This window comes from Centroberyx gerrardi, chromosome 8 (assembly GCF_048128805.1).
Source record: "Centroberyx gerrardi isolate f3 chromosome 8, fCenGer3.hap1.cur.20231027, whole genome shotgun sequence".
In the NCBI taxonomy this organism is placed as follows: Eukaryota; Metazoa; Chordata; class Actinopteri; order Beryciformes; family Berycidae; genus Centroberyx; species Centroberyx gerrardi.
The window spans coordinates 15,822,670-15,836,452 of NC_136004.1; the positions used below are offsets into that span (position 1 = coordinate 15,822,670).

At 41.7% G+C, this 13,783-nt stretch overlaps 4 protein-coding genes across 4 annotated transcripts in view; 2 read left to right on the plus strand and 2 right to left on the minus strand.

Moving 5' to 3' along the window:
- Positions 1 to 1,845: 1,845 nt before the first annotated feature.
- LOC139912105 (saxitoxin and tetrodotoxin-binding protein 1-like) lies at positions 1,846 to 4,571 on the plus strand. Its single transcript, XM_071899810.2, has 6 exons — positions 1,846 to 1,992; positions 2,719 to 2,861; positions 3,070 to 3,137; positions 3,517 to 3,645; positions 3,830 to 3,925; positions 4,044 to 4,571. The coding sequence occupies exons 1-6, from the start codon at positions 1,882 to 1,884 to the stop codon at positions 4,124 to 4,126; spliced, it is 630 nt and encodes a 209-aa protein (XP_071755911.1). The 5' UTR covers positions 1,846 to 1,881; the 3' UTR covers positions 4,127 to 4,571.
- Positions 4,572 to 5,225: 654 nt separating this feature from the next.
- LOC144539615 (uncharacterized) lies at positions 5,226 to 6,754 on the plus strand. The gene is made up of 6 exons (XM_078285232.1): positions 5,226 to 5,378; positions 5,472 to 5,617; positions 5,778 to 5,839; positions 6,053 to 6,163; positions 6,255 to 6,356; positions 6,644 to 6,754. Exons 1-6 carry the CDS (start codon positions 5,268 to 5,270, stop codon positions 6,703 to 6,705), a joined length of 594 nt encoding a protein of 197 aa, XP_078141358.1. The 5' UTR covers positions 5,226 to 5,267; the 3' UTR covers positions 6,706 to 6,754.
- f2r (coagulation factor II (thrombin) receptor) lies at positions 6,556 to 9,489 on the minus strand. Its single transcript, XM_071899769.2, has 2 exons — positions 9,353 to 9,489; positions 6,556 to 8,722 (listed from the first exon to the last, which is right to left on the minus strand). Exons 1-2 carry the CDS (start codon positions 9,441 to 9,443, stop codon positions 7,506 to 7,508), a joined length of 1,308 nt encoding a protein of 435 aa, XP_071755870.2. The 5' UTR covers positions 9,444 to 9,489; the 3' UTR covers positions 6,556 to 7,505.
- Positions 9,490 to 9,791: 302 nt separating this feature from the next.
- The window catches only part of iqgap2 (IQ motif containing GTPase activating protein 2), a 44,241-nt gene continuing 40,249 nt past the window's right edge, over positions 9,792 to 13,783 (minus strand). Inside the window, exons 35-38 of the mRNA XM_071899659.2 lie at positions 13,509 to 13,669; positions 13,180 to 13,323; positions 11,100 to 11,208; positions 9,792 to 10,593 (exon numbers count right to left, since the gene is read on the minus strand). Of these exons, the coding sequence (XP_071755760.2) occupies positions 10,480 to 10,593; positions 11,100 to 11,208; positions 13,180 to 13,323; positions 13,509 to 13,669 (528 nt within the window). The 3' untranslated portion in view covers positions 9,792 to 10,479. The remainder of the gene's footprint in view (positions 10,594 to 11,099; positions 11,209 to 13,179; positions 13,324 to 13,508; positions 13,670 to 13,783) is intronic.

Below are 13,783 nucleotides of genomic sequence, written 5' to 3' on the forward strand. Positions count from 1 at the left end.
ACTTTTTTAATGACTTGGGTGTAATTTGAGCTTTTGGACACAGGTCATGACCAGCAACGTTTGGTGGATATTTGATCCAGTTGTTTGCATGGTGAAATGATAATGTGATACTTGATTGACCTCTGTAGGGAAAAAAAAACACTTCAGCAAAAACTCTGCAGCCGGGCGGATGCTGGCTTGACCGAGTCGGGGCTTGAATCCTAGTCCTCTTTTTGAAGGATGGTCTCCCTGCTTATAACACCGCTCTACTGTGGACACATCAATCTTGGTTTGTGGTTCAATATTGCTCCCCCCCCCCCCCAAATACTACATCTATATTGTAACTTAAGCAATGCTTCATGCTAAACCATCCTTTCTAGTCCTATTGAAGACAGTACAAACACCTCATGTACTAAAATCTTATGCCAGCCACAAACTGAAATTTCATCAAAAAAGGTCCACAAACCTAAAAAAATATATCAAGTGTATCATTCCAACATGAGATGTCCCCCATTTGAAAATATGACACCTACTTCTACTACTTCTTATGTGGGTGTGCAATCTCAATTATAACTGTACTATATAAGGATGCTAGTTTTTGATTGACAAAACTGTTTTACAGACAGGATAGAGATGTGTAATCATGAACTGCAAGTAATGATTTCTTTTCCAAATACAAGTTGTTTTGGAAACAAACTCTTAACATACTCATTGGATTTCCCATGTTGGGACCTCAGATAACAAAGATTTCCAGATATTGAAAAACCTCAACAGCTGCTGCATCGACCTTTCCCCCACATCTGACGGTGCAGTTGTGAAAGTGCATTGAGTAAGCAATACTGTTAGACAGCTGACAGGTTGCTGAGGTACTGCTGTTTTTTTTGCAGGAAGCACATATCCTGCTGAAGTGTCTGTGAGCAGGACACCGAACCCCTGCTGTTCTGTAACTGACCCTGACCTCTGACCTCAGATTTCCCTATGAGCGTCTATAAAATATCACACTATTATTATTAGCAATTAGCAATTATTTCCCTCTTCTGCAGTTATGTAGGGAACAACTTGTCTGTTTCCTCTGAAGAATAAAAGGGAAAATGTTATGTAAGCTCGTACCTGCCCTAAGGAAACTAAAAAGCTACTTGATGTTGCAGCTGCCTATCTGTGGATGTCAGACTTGTACTGCAGTGCGCTCTGCTCATCCTCTCTCTCGCTGTATCACAAAGACGTGAATGAGCGAATTCAAAATAAAAGTTATAGTATAGTTATAGCTATGGGAAGATTTTAAATGGTTCAAAGCAGCTGTTGTTGTCTGAATAAGGGGTGGAGATGGGAGCGGGGTGTGTGTGTGTGTGTGTGTGTGTGTGTGTCTTGAGTGTGTTTTTTATATTTCTTCTCTCTTTGTGTGTGTCTCTGTGTAGGGGGGTATTCACATATTGAAAGATGCAGGGGTGTCGCTATTCAGCCTCTGCCAGCTGGCTGACCTGCTGCTGTTGTGTAATAGGATGAAATAGGACACAAGTCCCTGCTGACTGGATGTGAAAAGAGAACTGCTCCATCCCCCCAGGAGAGGAAGAGTGTGTGTGTGTGTGTGTGTGTGTGGTATCTACACACTATTATGCAACAACATATATTTATGTTTGTCGAACAATGTGTTATATATTTGTTGTGCAATTCATATTGTGCACAATCCAGTGTATCTTCATGGTTCGGTGGTGAGAAACTGTGTGTCGTGTGTGTGTGTGTCTCTGTGGGTGTGTGTGGGTGTGTGTGGGTGTGTGTGTGTGTGTGTGCGTGTGTGGCCCAACCCACTGTTATGGAACACCTCCTCTGGTTCCTTTGAGGAGGCTGTAGCTGGCAGGATCCCTGACATTAGTGTCGGTGTCTGGCTGCCTGCTGTCTCTAGCCATGGCTGCACAGCTGGTTGTCGCTCTGCTGGCTCTCGCCTCCCTGGGCGCCGCATCTGAGCCGGACTGTAAGGAGCTGGTTAAACCCCTGGTCCTGGACAGCCACAGCCCCGTAAGTATCGGTATGAAGTGATCATTGTTCTAAGCCGGTCGTACTGTGTGTGCGGAGCTTGTCAAGTGCAGTGGTGTGCGTTGGTGTGCCTGAAAAACTGAGCTTCTTGTATTTTTGTCTTGTCTTTTTTTTTTTTTTTTTTTTTACCTCACTTTCATAAATGTAGTTACTGTTGTGAAAATATTAAGAGAGGACAGGTTCTTTACAAATGAAAAATGGAACAAATGTTTTGGAGAAAGGTGTATGTGAAGTCTTAAAAAATACAGTAGAAAATTGAAAGTTATGTGTTTGGTTAGTTATTCATTGTAATGTTCTTAGAGAAAATAACTTAAAGGTGCATTTTGTATCTGTTTCAATATTTTTTTTTAATTGCAAATATACTGTATCTTTCCTATAGGCATTAATAAATGCATCCTTTAAGGACATCAATCCTATTTAAGGTATCTGTAATACTGTATGTACCTTCTTAACAGAAAAAAAACGTGAATTATGTACGTTTATAGCAGAAAAAGTCCAATATTATATAACTTTTTAACAGAAATAGTACAATTTCTGACAGAAAAAGACTAATATTAAGTCGTTTTTAAGCAGAAAAATACAGCATACTGTTATGTGGAAAAGGAATGATGGACCCCCCCCTAATGATGGTCGTGACAATAAGATGCAGTCTCCGTTATAAAAAGGTCCAGTTTTGGAGAGTGAACAGTTGTGATGTGTGGTTGGCAGATCTATGGGAAATGGGTGCTGCATGTGGGGTCGTGGGACGAGCCCGGCCTGAAGAGCGACCTGGTGTCGGTGAAGAGCTCCTGGGTGGAGCTGTCCGCCTCCTCAGACAGCGGAGTCATCACCATCTACTGGGCAGACCGCCTGTAAGAGACTGCTGACTAGAAATCACTGGTCACATGGTATCAGATAGTGTATATCATATTGTTGATGTATCAGCATTTCATTTTCTCTCACAAATGAAGATTTGCTTTGGAGCTTTTAACTGACTTTTTAATAGAAAATTTCACAATTATAAATATATATCAAAAGCTGATACTGATTGTTTTTTTATTTGTTTTTCTTACATTGAAGAGATGAGGATAAATGCCTTCAAGGTGTTGCCAATGCCACCATCTCAGGAATGACCAGTCACACCACCTGTATGTATCTGGAAATATTTACCATATTTATCTTGATTACTCCTTCATTCACTCTCTATCTCTCTCTGTGCTGTATAATGCCATTTGGTGAAAGCTTTTATACAAAGCACCTTACAGAAGTGCGGGTGGGAAACTAATCCTGAATCTCACATGGCTCCACATTTCCAGATATTGTCTATCTCAAGATATGTTTATATCAAGTTTGTGTTTGCTTGTCTGCATGTTCCTTGCCCGGTCCATCAAGAAACCATCACAACCATTTGAAGTAGACCCATGAAAAAATGAGAAAGTTCAGTGGAGTCTTAGAACAAACATGAATCCACACCCAGCACACTCATATGCATTTGTCTGAGTGCCTTGTCATCCCGATGTTTCATAGTTAATATCAACGGTCACACTTCGTATCATGATGGGAAATACTATGAGACTTGCTCTGACTGCCTGCTGTCTGAAGACACCACCCTCCTTCCTGATGGAGAGACGAAGGGGCGATACCTCTTCCTCTTCAGTAAGACTGACAACTTTCAATTCTAGGGCACAAGGGATCAGACTGAAATCAATACACATATCATTTTAATTTTTTGGCCAGCACCTAAATATATGACTTTCCCACTTGTCACTGTTGCTCACCTCGCCCTTCTCCTTTCCCTCCTCTCTCCTCTCGCTCCCCTCGTTCTCCTCCCTCCCTACAGCAAGGACCGGGAAGCTGGAGCCGTCTGAATTAGAGACCTTCAAGAAGCAGGCGGAGTGTCTCAAGTTGCTCCCTGAGTACCACTTTGGAGGCACAGGTCAGGCTCAGTCGTAGTGCAGCATCTTTCTCCTTCCCCATTGAATAATCAAACTGCATTGTTGTGTTTTATCTGCACGCCACCTCTTTCACTATTCTATCATTTTCTCTTATTTCAGATCTATGTGCAGATAATAGAGCAACTGCAAAGCCTGCTGAGAATACAGAGAACGCCGAAACTACCGAGCCAACTGCACAGTAAAGCAGAGCCCACCCATGTCCTGTCGCTGACACATCCAAATAAATCTGGTTTAGCAAATGCATAGTTAGTTAGTGAGTCAGTGTCGTGTTATGATCTGCATGGCCATTGGTATAATTTTGTGTTGTGTCATTCAGTTGGTTAGAGCAAGATTACAAGTTCTGCTGGTGTAAAGTCATGTTAGATCTGCAGCCAGTAAATTGATGTATTGTTGGTGGCATTTGATTGAAATGTGTAGTAATATTACTGTGAGTCATTGTCCAGTGAAGCTGCATGACCTTTTATGATTTAACACAATTAGTCAAATATGAATAGCTCATGGCATGTTTTGGCAGACAACAGCTGAAAAATCAACTTGAATGCCTCCTTCACATCAGCGTAACAATCTCTGTGAGTGGTTGAATGTATAACTAATTATTTTGTGTGCGGTAAATAAAGATAACTTTTAGTGTGCTTCTGTATTGTGTGCTGTGTTCCGCTGTTGTTTCTTCCTACCCTAATTCAGAAAGATGGTCATCTGACTTGTATCTCTGAAGTGAAACATTTCTTCACCCTTTTTCAAATACAATGGAAGTTGTCAGATTTAAGACACTCTGCTGACTCATGCCTCCAGATTATACGGTTCATCAAAAACATTTGCAGCTCTTCTAAGACACACTTAAGTTCCCAGAAACACCAACAAAGGCTGTTGCTGGGTAACACCACCAGGAAGAGGAGAAAGAAGACGTCAAAACTTTGAAGCGGTGCCCTCTAAGAAAGAAAAGCTGCTTCGGGTCCCTTCGAAACACTTCTACAACCAAAGACAAGTCCTGGCAGTGTGCCTGAGTTCATTCGGGGGCAGCAGCATGGGCGATGGAGGACTAGACCAGACTGAGGAGCAGGCCATTCAGTGTGGAGTAAAAGAAATCTGCATGGCTCTGCATGGTCATTAACAGGCCTTCACCGGTGCATCTGAGCATGTAAAGAATCCCCTCCTCCCCCGCATTAGCACTTGCACAACCACCTTTTTGTTTGAAAGTCCGGAGGGAAAATGAATCAGGATTGGGGAGTTTTCTGCTGTGGCTTCAGCAGCAGCAGCATCCTCTGCAGTGCCACTGTCTCTCCCTCCTCCACCTCGTCTCCATCTCTCTCTCTCTCCCTCACCATGGCTGTGTGTGTTGTTGTATCACTGCTGGCTCTCACTTCCCTCAGCGCTGCATCCTCACCCGACTGTAAGGACTTGGTCAAACCTTTTATACCAGAGGACCCCAAATTGGTAAGTTGTGCTCATGCTCTTTTGTAGCTACATATTTGATTAGCTGCATTATTCTCAAGACTTTTGATACTTCTTTTTTTCTTTGATGTGCAGGTGTTTGGGAGATGGGTGTATGTGATGGGGTCCGGTGACCCCAAGCCTTACCACAAGGCACTGGAGTCTCTAAAAAGCTCCTGGATAGACTTGTCTCCCACTTCTGACAGTCAAATTGTAACTTTACGTTGGGGAGATCACTGCTTGTAAGTCCGGTTATTTAGTTAATTATAGATGGATTCACACATAGTAAAAAGCTTTGAAAAGTAAATATTACTATGTTTTCCTATTCATACGGCAACTTAAAATTTAAGCTTGTGATAACAAAATTCTCATGTATGTTAAGTGGTTATTCTTGTCTCTCAGTAATCGGTGTATCTTGGGTGAGGTAAATGCAACAGTCTCAGGAGTTGCTACCATATTTCGCAGTGAGTAAACATCAGAATCTGATGTATAGCTAAATAGAGGAGATTTAGAGGCTCATGTCTTTGGAATGACATTGACTGGATAGATGACAGTAGATGAGATATTGATTAAGGCAGAAATACAACTTTTGACCAAATTGGAGTGATGCTACTATCCACAACAGATATACACGCAGATAATAAAATAATCAATCACTCTGCTTTCTGCTTTTAAAGAAAATTTGTCAGATCACAAAGGGCATATTCTGCAGACTTGCTCTGACTGCCTGCTGTGGACAGATACCTTTCGGAACGGGGACGTCACCGGGAGATACCTCATGCAGTTCAGTAAGTCAAAAGGGTCAGGGTTTCAAATGTGCACATTCCCATTAAATTGTGTCATCATCTTTTAAGTTTTGAGTTCTCCCTTCCCTCTCAGCAAGGACAGGGAAAATTGATCCCAAAGATGTTGAAATTTTCAAGAAACAGGTTGGGTGTCTGAACTTCCCGGAGAACTTCCACACCTATGATGGGAAAACAGGTCAGTAACGCTATTTTCTCCTCTCCTTAACTAATTTCAGCTAAGAGCAAAGCCTCACTTGTATGACACAATCTAGGTTCTTACTGGCAGGAACTTACTCAACTTACACAAGTAACCACAAGGTGGTGATGCAACATTACTTTCACCACTGCACATGTCCTCACAGTATGCCCATGGTCAGGAAATGGCAATAGAGCAAACATCCTCTCTGATACCAGATAAATAGACTGGCTTGCATTACTCTTTCTTCACTTTCATTTTATCCCTGTTTCCCCCCTGTGTTTCAGAGCTGTGCCCAGACAACAAGGAGAGTGCAGAGCAGAGTGAGCAAGAAAAAAACAGAGGCTGAAGATACATGAATATTAGTATGAAGCAAAAATAAATGTAGTAGGTTTGTTGTGATTGAATTATCTACACGAGTACCAACCGTGCCTTTTGCATTTTTAGGATCATATACAGACTTATTTGGCTTCATGAGTGCCAATAAACCAAGTAATTAACAACTACGTTCAATCTGTTTTATATATGTGTATATTTACTTATCAAAGCTTACTTGTAACAGTTGATGACATATTGCATTATGAAACAAGACCGCGGTGTCAGATCCACTTTTTTGTCTTGAAAGTGGTTACTACATGACAGATCATTTTGCTTAAGAATAAAACCTTCCGAATTGCACACTAACTGTTTAATTCCCATAATTCATTCAAAACAAGTATATGGAAGAAAAAATGTAAAAGAATGGCAGGACATTTTCACAAAGCTGTCTATGAAATGAGTCCATATTGATACAGACTGTCACACTGTGTACTGGTGGATGAAATGCATGATGAGAGAATGACAAAAAGCAAACCGGTGTACATTATGTAAACAATGATAAAACAATGAAGTTAATTCATAAGTGCAAAAAAACTCCAGCACAGCCAGGCACTGGACACAGTCAACCTCTAACTCCCAAACCTTTTTCAAACCTTAACTACATATTTGGAAATAACAGGTTTAGAGTGTTAGAATAGCAGATTTATTCTGAGTCAACTTAAGGCGTTTTCTTTGATGTTTGACACACTGGGTGTGCCAGTTTGCAAAAGGGCCCCAAAGTCTACACTAGGTCCCACTCTCTCCTAGCTAGGATCTCCAGTGTCCATGTCCTCAAGCTATCAGCCTCCTGTAATGGCTCTCCAGAGCGGTCTGAAGGTTCTCCATCTTGCTCGACTTGGTGCTGTCCGTCCGCCCGCTGGTTCTGGTACTTCCGGTTTCTGAGCTGCTGTCTGACCCTGGCAGCAGCCTGCATCCTAGCAGCACCGCCACCTGCCTCTGGCACTGGGAGGAGCCAAAGTAGTAGATGACTGGATCCAGACAGCAGCTGAGGCTACCTACGCACATGGAGAGCAGGTAGGCCTGGTAGGAACTGTCACTGCCCTTATGGGCCAGCTGAACATAGTGAACCATCAGGATGATGTTAGTGGGGGTGAAGCAGGCCACAAACACCACCAGCACAGCCACAGCCATCACCACCGCCCGAGTCTTCTTGGAGCGGTTCTCCACATTGGTTGCGGCCAGCGCCTGGACGATACGCACGTAACACACAACAGTGAAGATAAGGGGAATGAAGAAGAAGACAGAGGAGTAGATGGGGAAGAAGTAAAGGTAGTAAGCCTGTAGTTTGTCCACATCCTGCACATCGTGGCAGGTGGTGATGCCCAGGTCTGGTAAATGGATGGTCTGCCCTGAGATCAGCAGTGGCATCACCCCTCCGAGGCCCAGCAGCCACATGGCAACACACACGGCAGAAGCCGTTTGAGGGCTGCGCCACGTCAGCGAGTCCATGGGGTAAACCACAGCCAGGAAGCGGTCTATACTGATACACATCATGAGCAGGACAGAGCAATACATGTTGCAGTAGAAGGCTGCCGTGACAACTCTGCACATGAAGGAGCCGTAGATCCAGTTGTTGCCATTGTAATGGTAAGCGATCTTGAAGGGAAGGAGCAGGCCAAACAGCAGGTCAGCACAGGCCAGGTTCAGCATGTAGATCACCGCGGGCTTCCTGGGACGGATGCGACGCACAAACATCACCACGGCAACAAGGTTGAGGGGCACGCTGATGATGAAGACGAAGGTGTAAACGGTCGGTACGAAGGTAGTTGCCAGGCGACCCTGGAGAAAGCCTTTGGCCTCGTCTGAGACAGAATACTGCTTCTTGGGAGGGCGGTGTGGGCCGTGGTGGCTGTGCTTCTTCACTGGCTCCTGCTCCACGCCCGAGCCGGACCCCCTGTCATTCAACACAGACAGGTCAAGGTAGTCTATTGGCTCATCAGTCACCATGACAAAGTGACCAGAAAAAGTCCTCAGGAAAGGCCCCGAGCCTAAGGAGACAAAGAGAGATAGAGCAGAATAGATGAGTGTTATACAGTACACAGTGAATTAAGCTACATATTGTGCAAAACGTATTTTTTTCAGTGGGCTAATTAAAAATGATCATCAAACGTTTCAAACCAAAATCATATATGTGAGTATATTCTGATGGGACTTCCAAATCCAACTTTCATTTGATCACAAATTCGCAGATGAAATAGAAGAAGTGTTATTTTCGTGTTTATAGTTTCAACTAGAAAGTAATTAGTGTAAAGCCCAGTCCTGTCATGACGCGCTGTATGCAGGGACATTCGTGCGTAAAAGGCGTCTCCAATATAGCGCAACACAAATTAAGGCAATATATAACATGCAGTTGCTGCAATTGTTTCATAGGATGATGCCATATCCATCGTTTTTAATCAATGCTACCATGTAAATCACCTAGGTGCTAAACAAATTTACCATATAATAAAATGCGTGCGTAAAACTTAAGGCACACAAAACACATCGGGAAATCGGGAAGAGGTCTTTTTTTTTTTTCATAAGTCACATGAAATTCATAATCTAAATAACTAATCCGGCATGAGCCAATCACAGGTCAATGATGGACCAAAAATGATACAATTAAGCAGCCAACTTACCATTTGGGGGGATAAATGCCGAGCTCTGGAGAGAAAATAATACTAACAACCCTATTGATGAGTAAACCATGGCTGAGAGTGATTGTTTCATTTCTTATAAATATTTTAAAACCCCACAGTGTGCCAATATGAGATTATCTGGTTGCTGCAAGAGTCACTGAAATGTTCTCGTGCAGCAAGAAACAAGCTATAACAGTTAAGAGTCTAGTCAGGACACTCCGCCTCCTCCCCGCTCCACAGGGCCTGCGGAGCCTCGTCTCCTCCCAGTACACAGAAATGAATAATTACTTCCCTTAACCTTCAATCAAAGTCGGGTAAATATGTTTTCCCTCAAATAAATGAAAGGCTGGCAGACACTAGGACAGAGAAAAGCAATGGCTGATAGATTGATGTTTGAAATCACTGTAGAGATGAGAGATTTATAAACAGCAGCAAACAATTATGGACATTTGTAATTTATTAAGCACCTCTTTAAAGCATTAGAAATTATTTCATTTATACTTTGATAGTACATATTTTATTTTAAAAAAAAAAAATCTTCATTTGTAGTTTTTAAAAATGTTATTTTTTAAATGCTTTCTGAATTAAAAGGCACTGATAAACTACTGTATGTCACGTCCATGCAGGCTAGCAGGGCTGCAGTGGAGCTGCAGACTCCCTTATAGATCCGTGTCTGAACTAATGGACAGTGCTGCATTGTCTGAGATTCCATCAAAGCTTTACATTTTTTTCTTCATAATGTGTTTCCTAGTATTATATAAAACATGAATGCAATTACAATATAATTCTTAAAAATATATTCAATTTACAATCACCTTGGAAAAAAAAAACATACATAACATAAACAGAACATAAACAGAACAGATACATTTAATTAGACAATACAACAAAGTATTCATTTTGGTATAATGTGATCAATCTAATCATAATCAGATGAAACGAAACAGTCTTTGGGGTTCACCAGCCTGATTGTCCTGCTAACACTTGCACCATTCAATGTTTTCCACTCATAAGAATTTCTTTCACAATCTCAGCACTGTCAGAAGGCACAATCCTTTCAAAAACATCCTCCTCCTCCTCCTCCTCCTCCTCTCCTGTTGCTTTCTCCCCTCCTAAGCTTTCTTCTCTTATTTTCCATAGAACTTCTTGTTGAGGAGAAAGATGAGCAGGTTGACGTTCACTTTGGCCTTGTCAAACATCTTCATGACGGCCACTCCTTCGTACTGCAGTTGAAGGAGGTCCTGGAAACAGAAAATCCCATAGATGTGATCTCAGACTCGGTCAAACAGCCTTGTCAACTCATTCATTCCTATAGATACAATATGGTACCAATTTGCCAGGTTGAGAGAAAACCTAAATAATCAACTGAAACTATACAAGTCCAAACAAGTCCATTCAATTGTATTATCTTTATCATGATAGTTGAAGGGGAATCTTCAATAAATGTTTTTTCTCAAAATGATGTGGCCTAAGCTATACAACCAGTCTTTTCCTTTAAGTCATTTTGACCAATATACATACCAATAAATCATTCTTTCATACTCAATACAGAGATATGAACACCATTACAAGTGTGTTCATTATTGTAGTCTGGTTGACAAAAATGGAAAACAATTGCTTTATTTTCATAATATTTTCTGCTATTAGCCCAGTAATGGGAACAGGAAAGTTAACCCTCTGTCAGCAGGATTTACTGGCTAGTGAGACATTATTTTGTGAAAATCTGACACACTGGGGAAGCGTTTACCTGGAAATGAAGCTGGACCTTTTCCATCTCAACTCCCATAAACTTGGCCTTCACCTCAAAATCCCCAACTTCCTCACAGGGTGAGATGTCAAACATGACATTTTTGAACCTAAGGGGAAAAAAGACAATAGCATGAGATAAATTAATGAAAAAAAGCGAGAACACAGGACATCATCTGCGTTAGTCCTGTTATTCTAGGACACCAACATTCAAATGGGAGTTGATTTTGGCATAATATATATAGTACTTTCAAGAAACTGGAATTATGAATCTACAAATGATATAACAGCTCACTTTGCCTTCTTTGACAGATTTTGACTGCGTATTTGTAGTGAATTAGTCTAAAGAGGAAGCATTTTTTTTTTAAGGCATTTTTTATGCTTTATTTGACAGAGACAGTGAGAGAGAGACAGGAAGGTATGGGAGAGAGCGAGGGGAGGACATGCAGCAAATGACCACGGGCCGGATTCGAACCCGGGTCGCTGCGGGAAGGATTGAGCCTTATGGTACGTGCTCTACTCGGTAAGCCCCTAAGAGGAAGCAGTTTATATTTATCATATATGACTTTGTGTTTACGCAATTGCGCTTAATTTTCTCTCTGGTGCAGTATGGCATTTTAACTCAATAAAATAATAAGGAGGAAAGTATTGATCTTGAGAATAACGGAGGAGGTGGGTCATGAAGGAGGATGTCAAATCAATTAACAATATCCCTAATGATATTTTTCCTTCCGCACAGAGAACGCTGACACAGCTCATACCACTGTTTGTACATCAAAGCCAGTTTATAGCCCATTCTCAGTATTTCTAACAGGCATCCTTCCTCTCCTTGCTTGGGAAAAAAAAATCAGCATTTCCTACACTGGGATACAACTGGATTGATGAAAGCTATGGCCTCTTGTTGGATTGAATCCACCGCATGTATGAAACTCTTTATAGTCACAAGTTTGCATGTTGGTTCTGGCCTCCCTGTCGTCCATTCATTCCTGATAATGGACACCTCGAAGGGCATTATCCCACTTATACCATGGTCACTTGCCAAAGAAAAAAAAATTAAGACCATTAATTTATATTTTCATGCGTTTTGTAATCAAAATCTAAAGTTTTTCACAAGCCATAACTCAGTTTCCCTGGTAACACCTGAGGGTTTGACTAATACCTGGAACAATCATTACCATCCCATAAGGTTCTTATGCAATGGAAACTGTGTTCACTACTCCAGTAAATAGGACGAACCTTAGATACGACTTGGCAACGGGAAATATTTCTAGTCCGCTCAGCTCATAGAACCCTTTGGCTCAGCTATGAGCCAGAAAGCTAACGCTATGCTAGCAAGATTCAAAGTCAATAACGTTGCGTACGGTTGACAAACAGTAAATATAATTTGACAGTATGTTTAACAACAAGACTAGCTAGCTATCCAGCCATGTCATTGTCCCCAAATCAATATCAAGATTTTCACAAACAAGTGTTAGCTTGTTAACGTGTTGCAATAAATTGTAAAGCTTTGACTGCGTCCCTGTTGCTATGGTTACTCATTTTAGATACAGGCTGATACTATGTAGCCAGCGCATTAATTTAGAACGGTGAACAGACAGTTTCACTGGAACTACTTAGTAGGTGTCCATTATCAGGAATTAATGGACACCCTGCAGCCAATCAGAATCGAGTATTCACCCAAACCATGGTATAAAGGCATATATAGCAATTTTTGAGGCCTTGTTGAAGAGTGATATATAGCTTGCAATAAGGATGGAGAGATATATAAAATTGAGAAATTGAATTGAGAATCAATCAAAGTTTATAAGAGACTGGAAAGTAAGGAACAAAAGTATTATTAAATGAATACTGTTGGTCACAACTGTTGGCAGAATTGGTCAACTACATTGCCTTGAAATCCTGCAGATGTGTCATGGCCTACCAATTATACCACAATGTACACATTTAGATGGGTTTCCCAAGGGCCTCTCTGCACAAAGTTCAACTTCGTCTCAGATCAATGATACAAAGTAGCGGTAAAATAGTTTTGGGACACCCAGCCCTGTCCAGTAGCTGTCTGAGCGGTGACCAACTAGACTTACTGGTTGGTCTGCAGCCCCTCTATCTCCAGGATGACTCCCTTCTCATGCAGCCTGGCAGCCGTGTATTTCAGAGACTGCTGCTTCCACTTCTTACTGCCCTTCTCTTCTCCTTTGCTGTCCAGTTTGATAGACCTGCGTGAATTTCTGGGTACACACAATACACAAGGTAATCTGTGTTTAAAATCAAATTAAACCTCCACCCATCCATCCATCAATCCATCCATAAAAAAAATAACAAGAAGCAAGGACATAATGTACAAACAGCGAGGAAAAGTCTGCTGAAAAACTCTTCTTCACCACAAGGTGTAAGAGACGTAGGTACAACTCACTTCCGGTTGAGATTATCCAGGCAGGTCTTGATGTAGGTGTCATAATAGTTCATCTGGTCCTGGTAGAAGGCCGTCTTAGAGTTGAGCGCGGTCAGAGTCTGCTGGAGCTTCACGAGCTCTGCCTTCCTCCTCTGTCTGTAGCGTCTTTGATAGCGAATGTCCTGTCAATTACATGTTTTAGCTACACCTTTGCAAAATTGGAAGCTGGACAGACCACAGAAGATGCTGACAAGTTACCATTGGAAGCATGCATCTGTTTACATGTATGTAAGTGC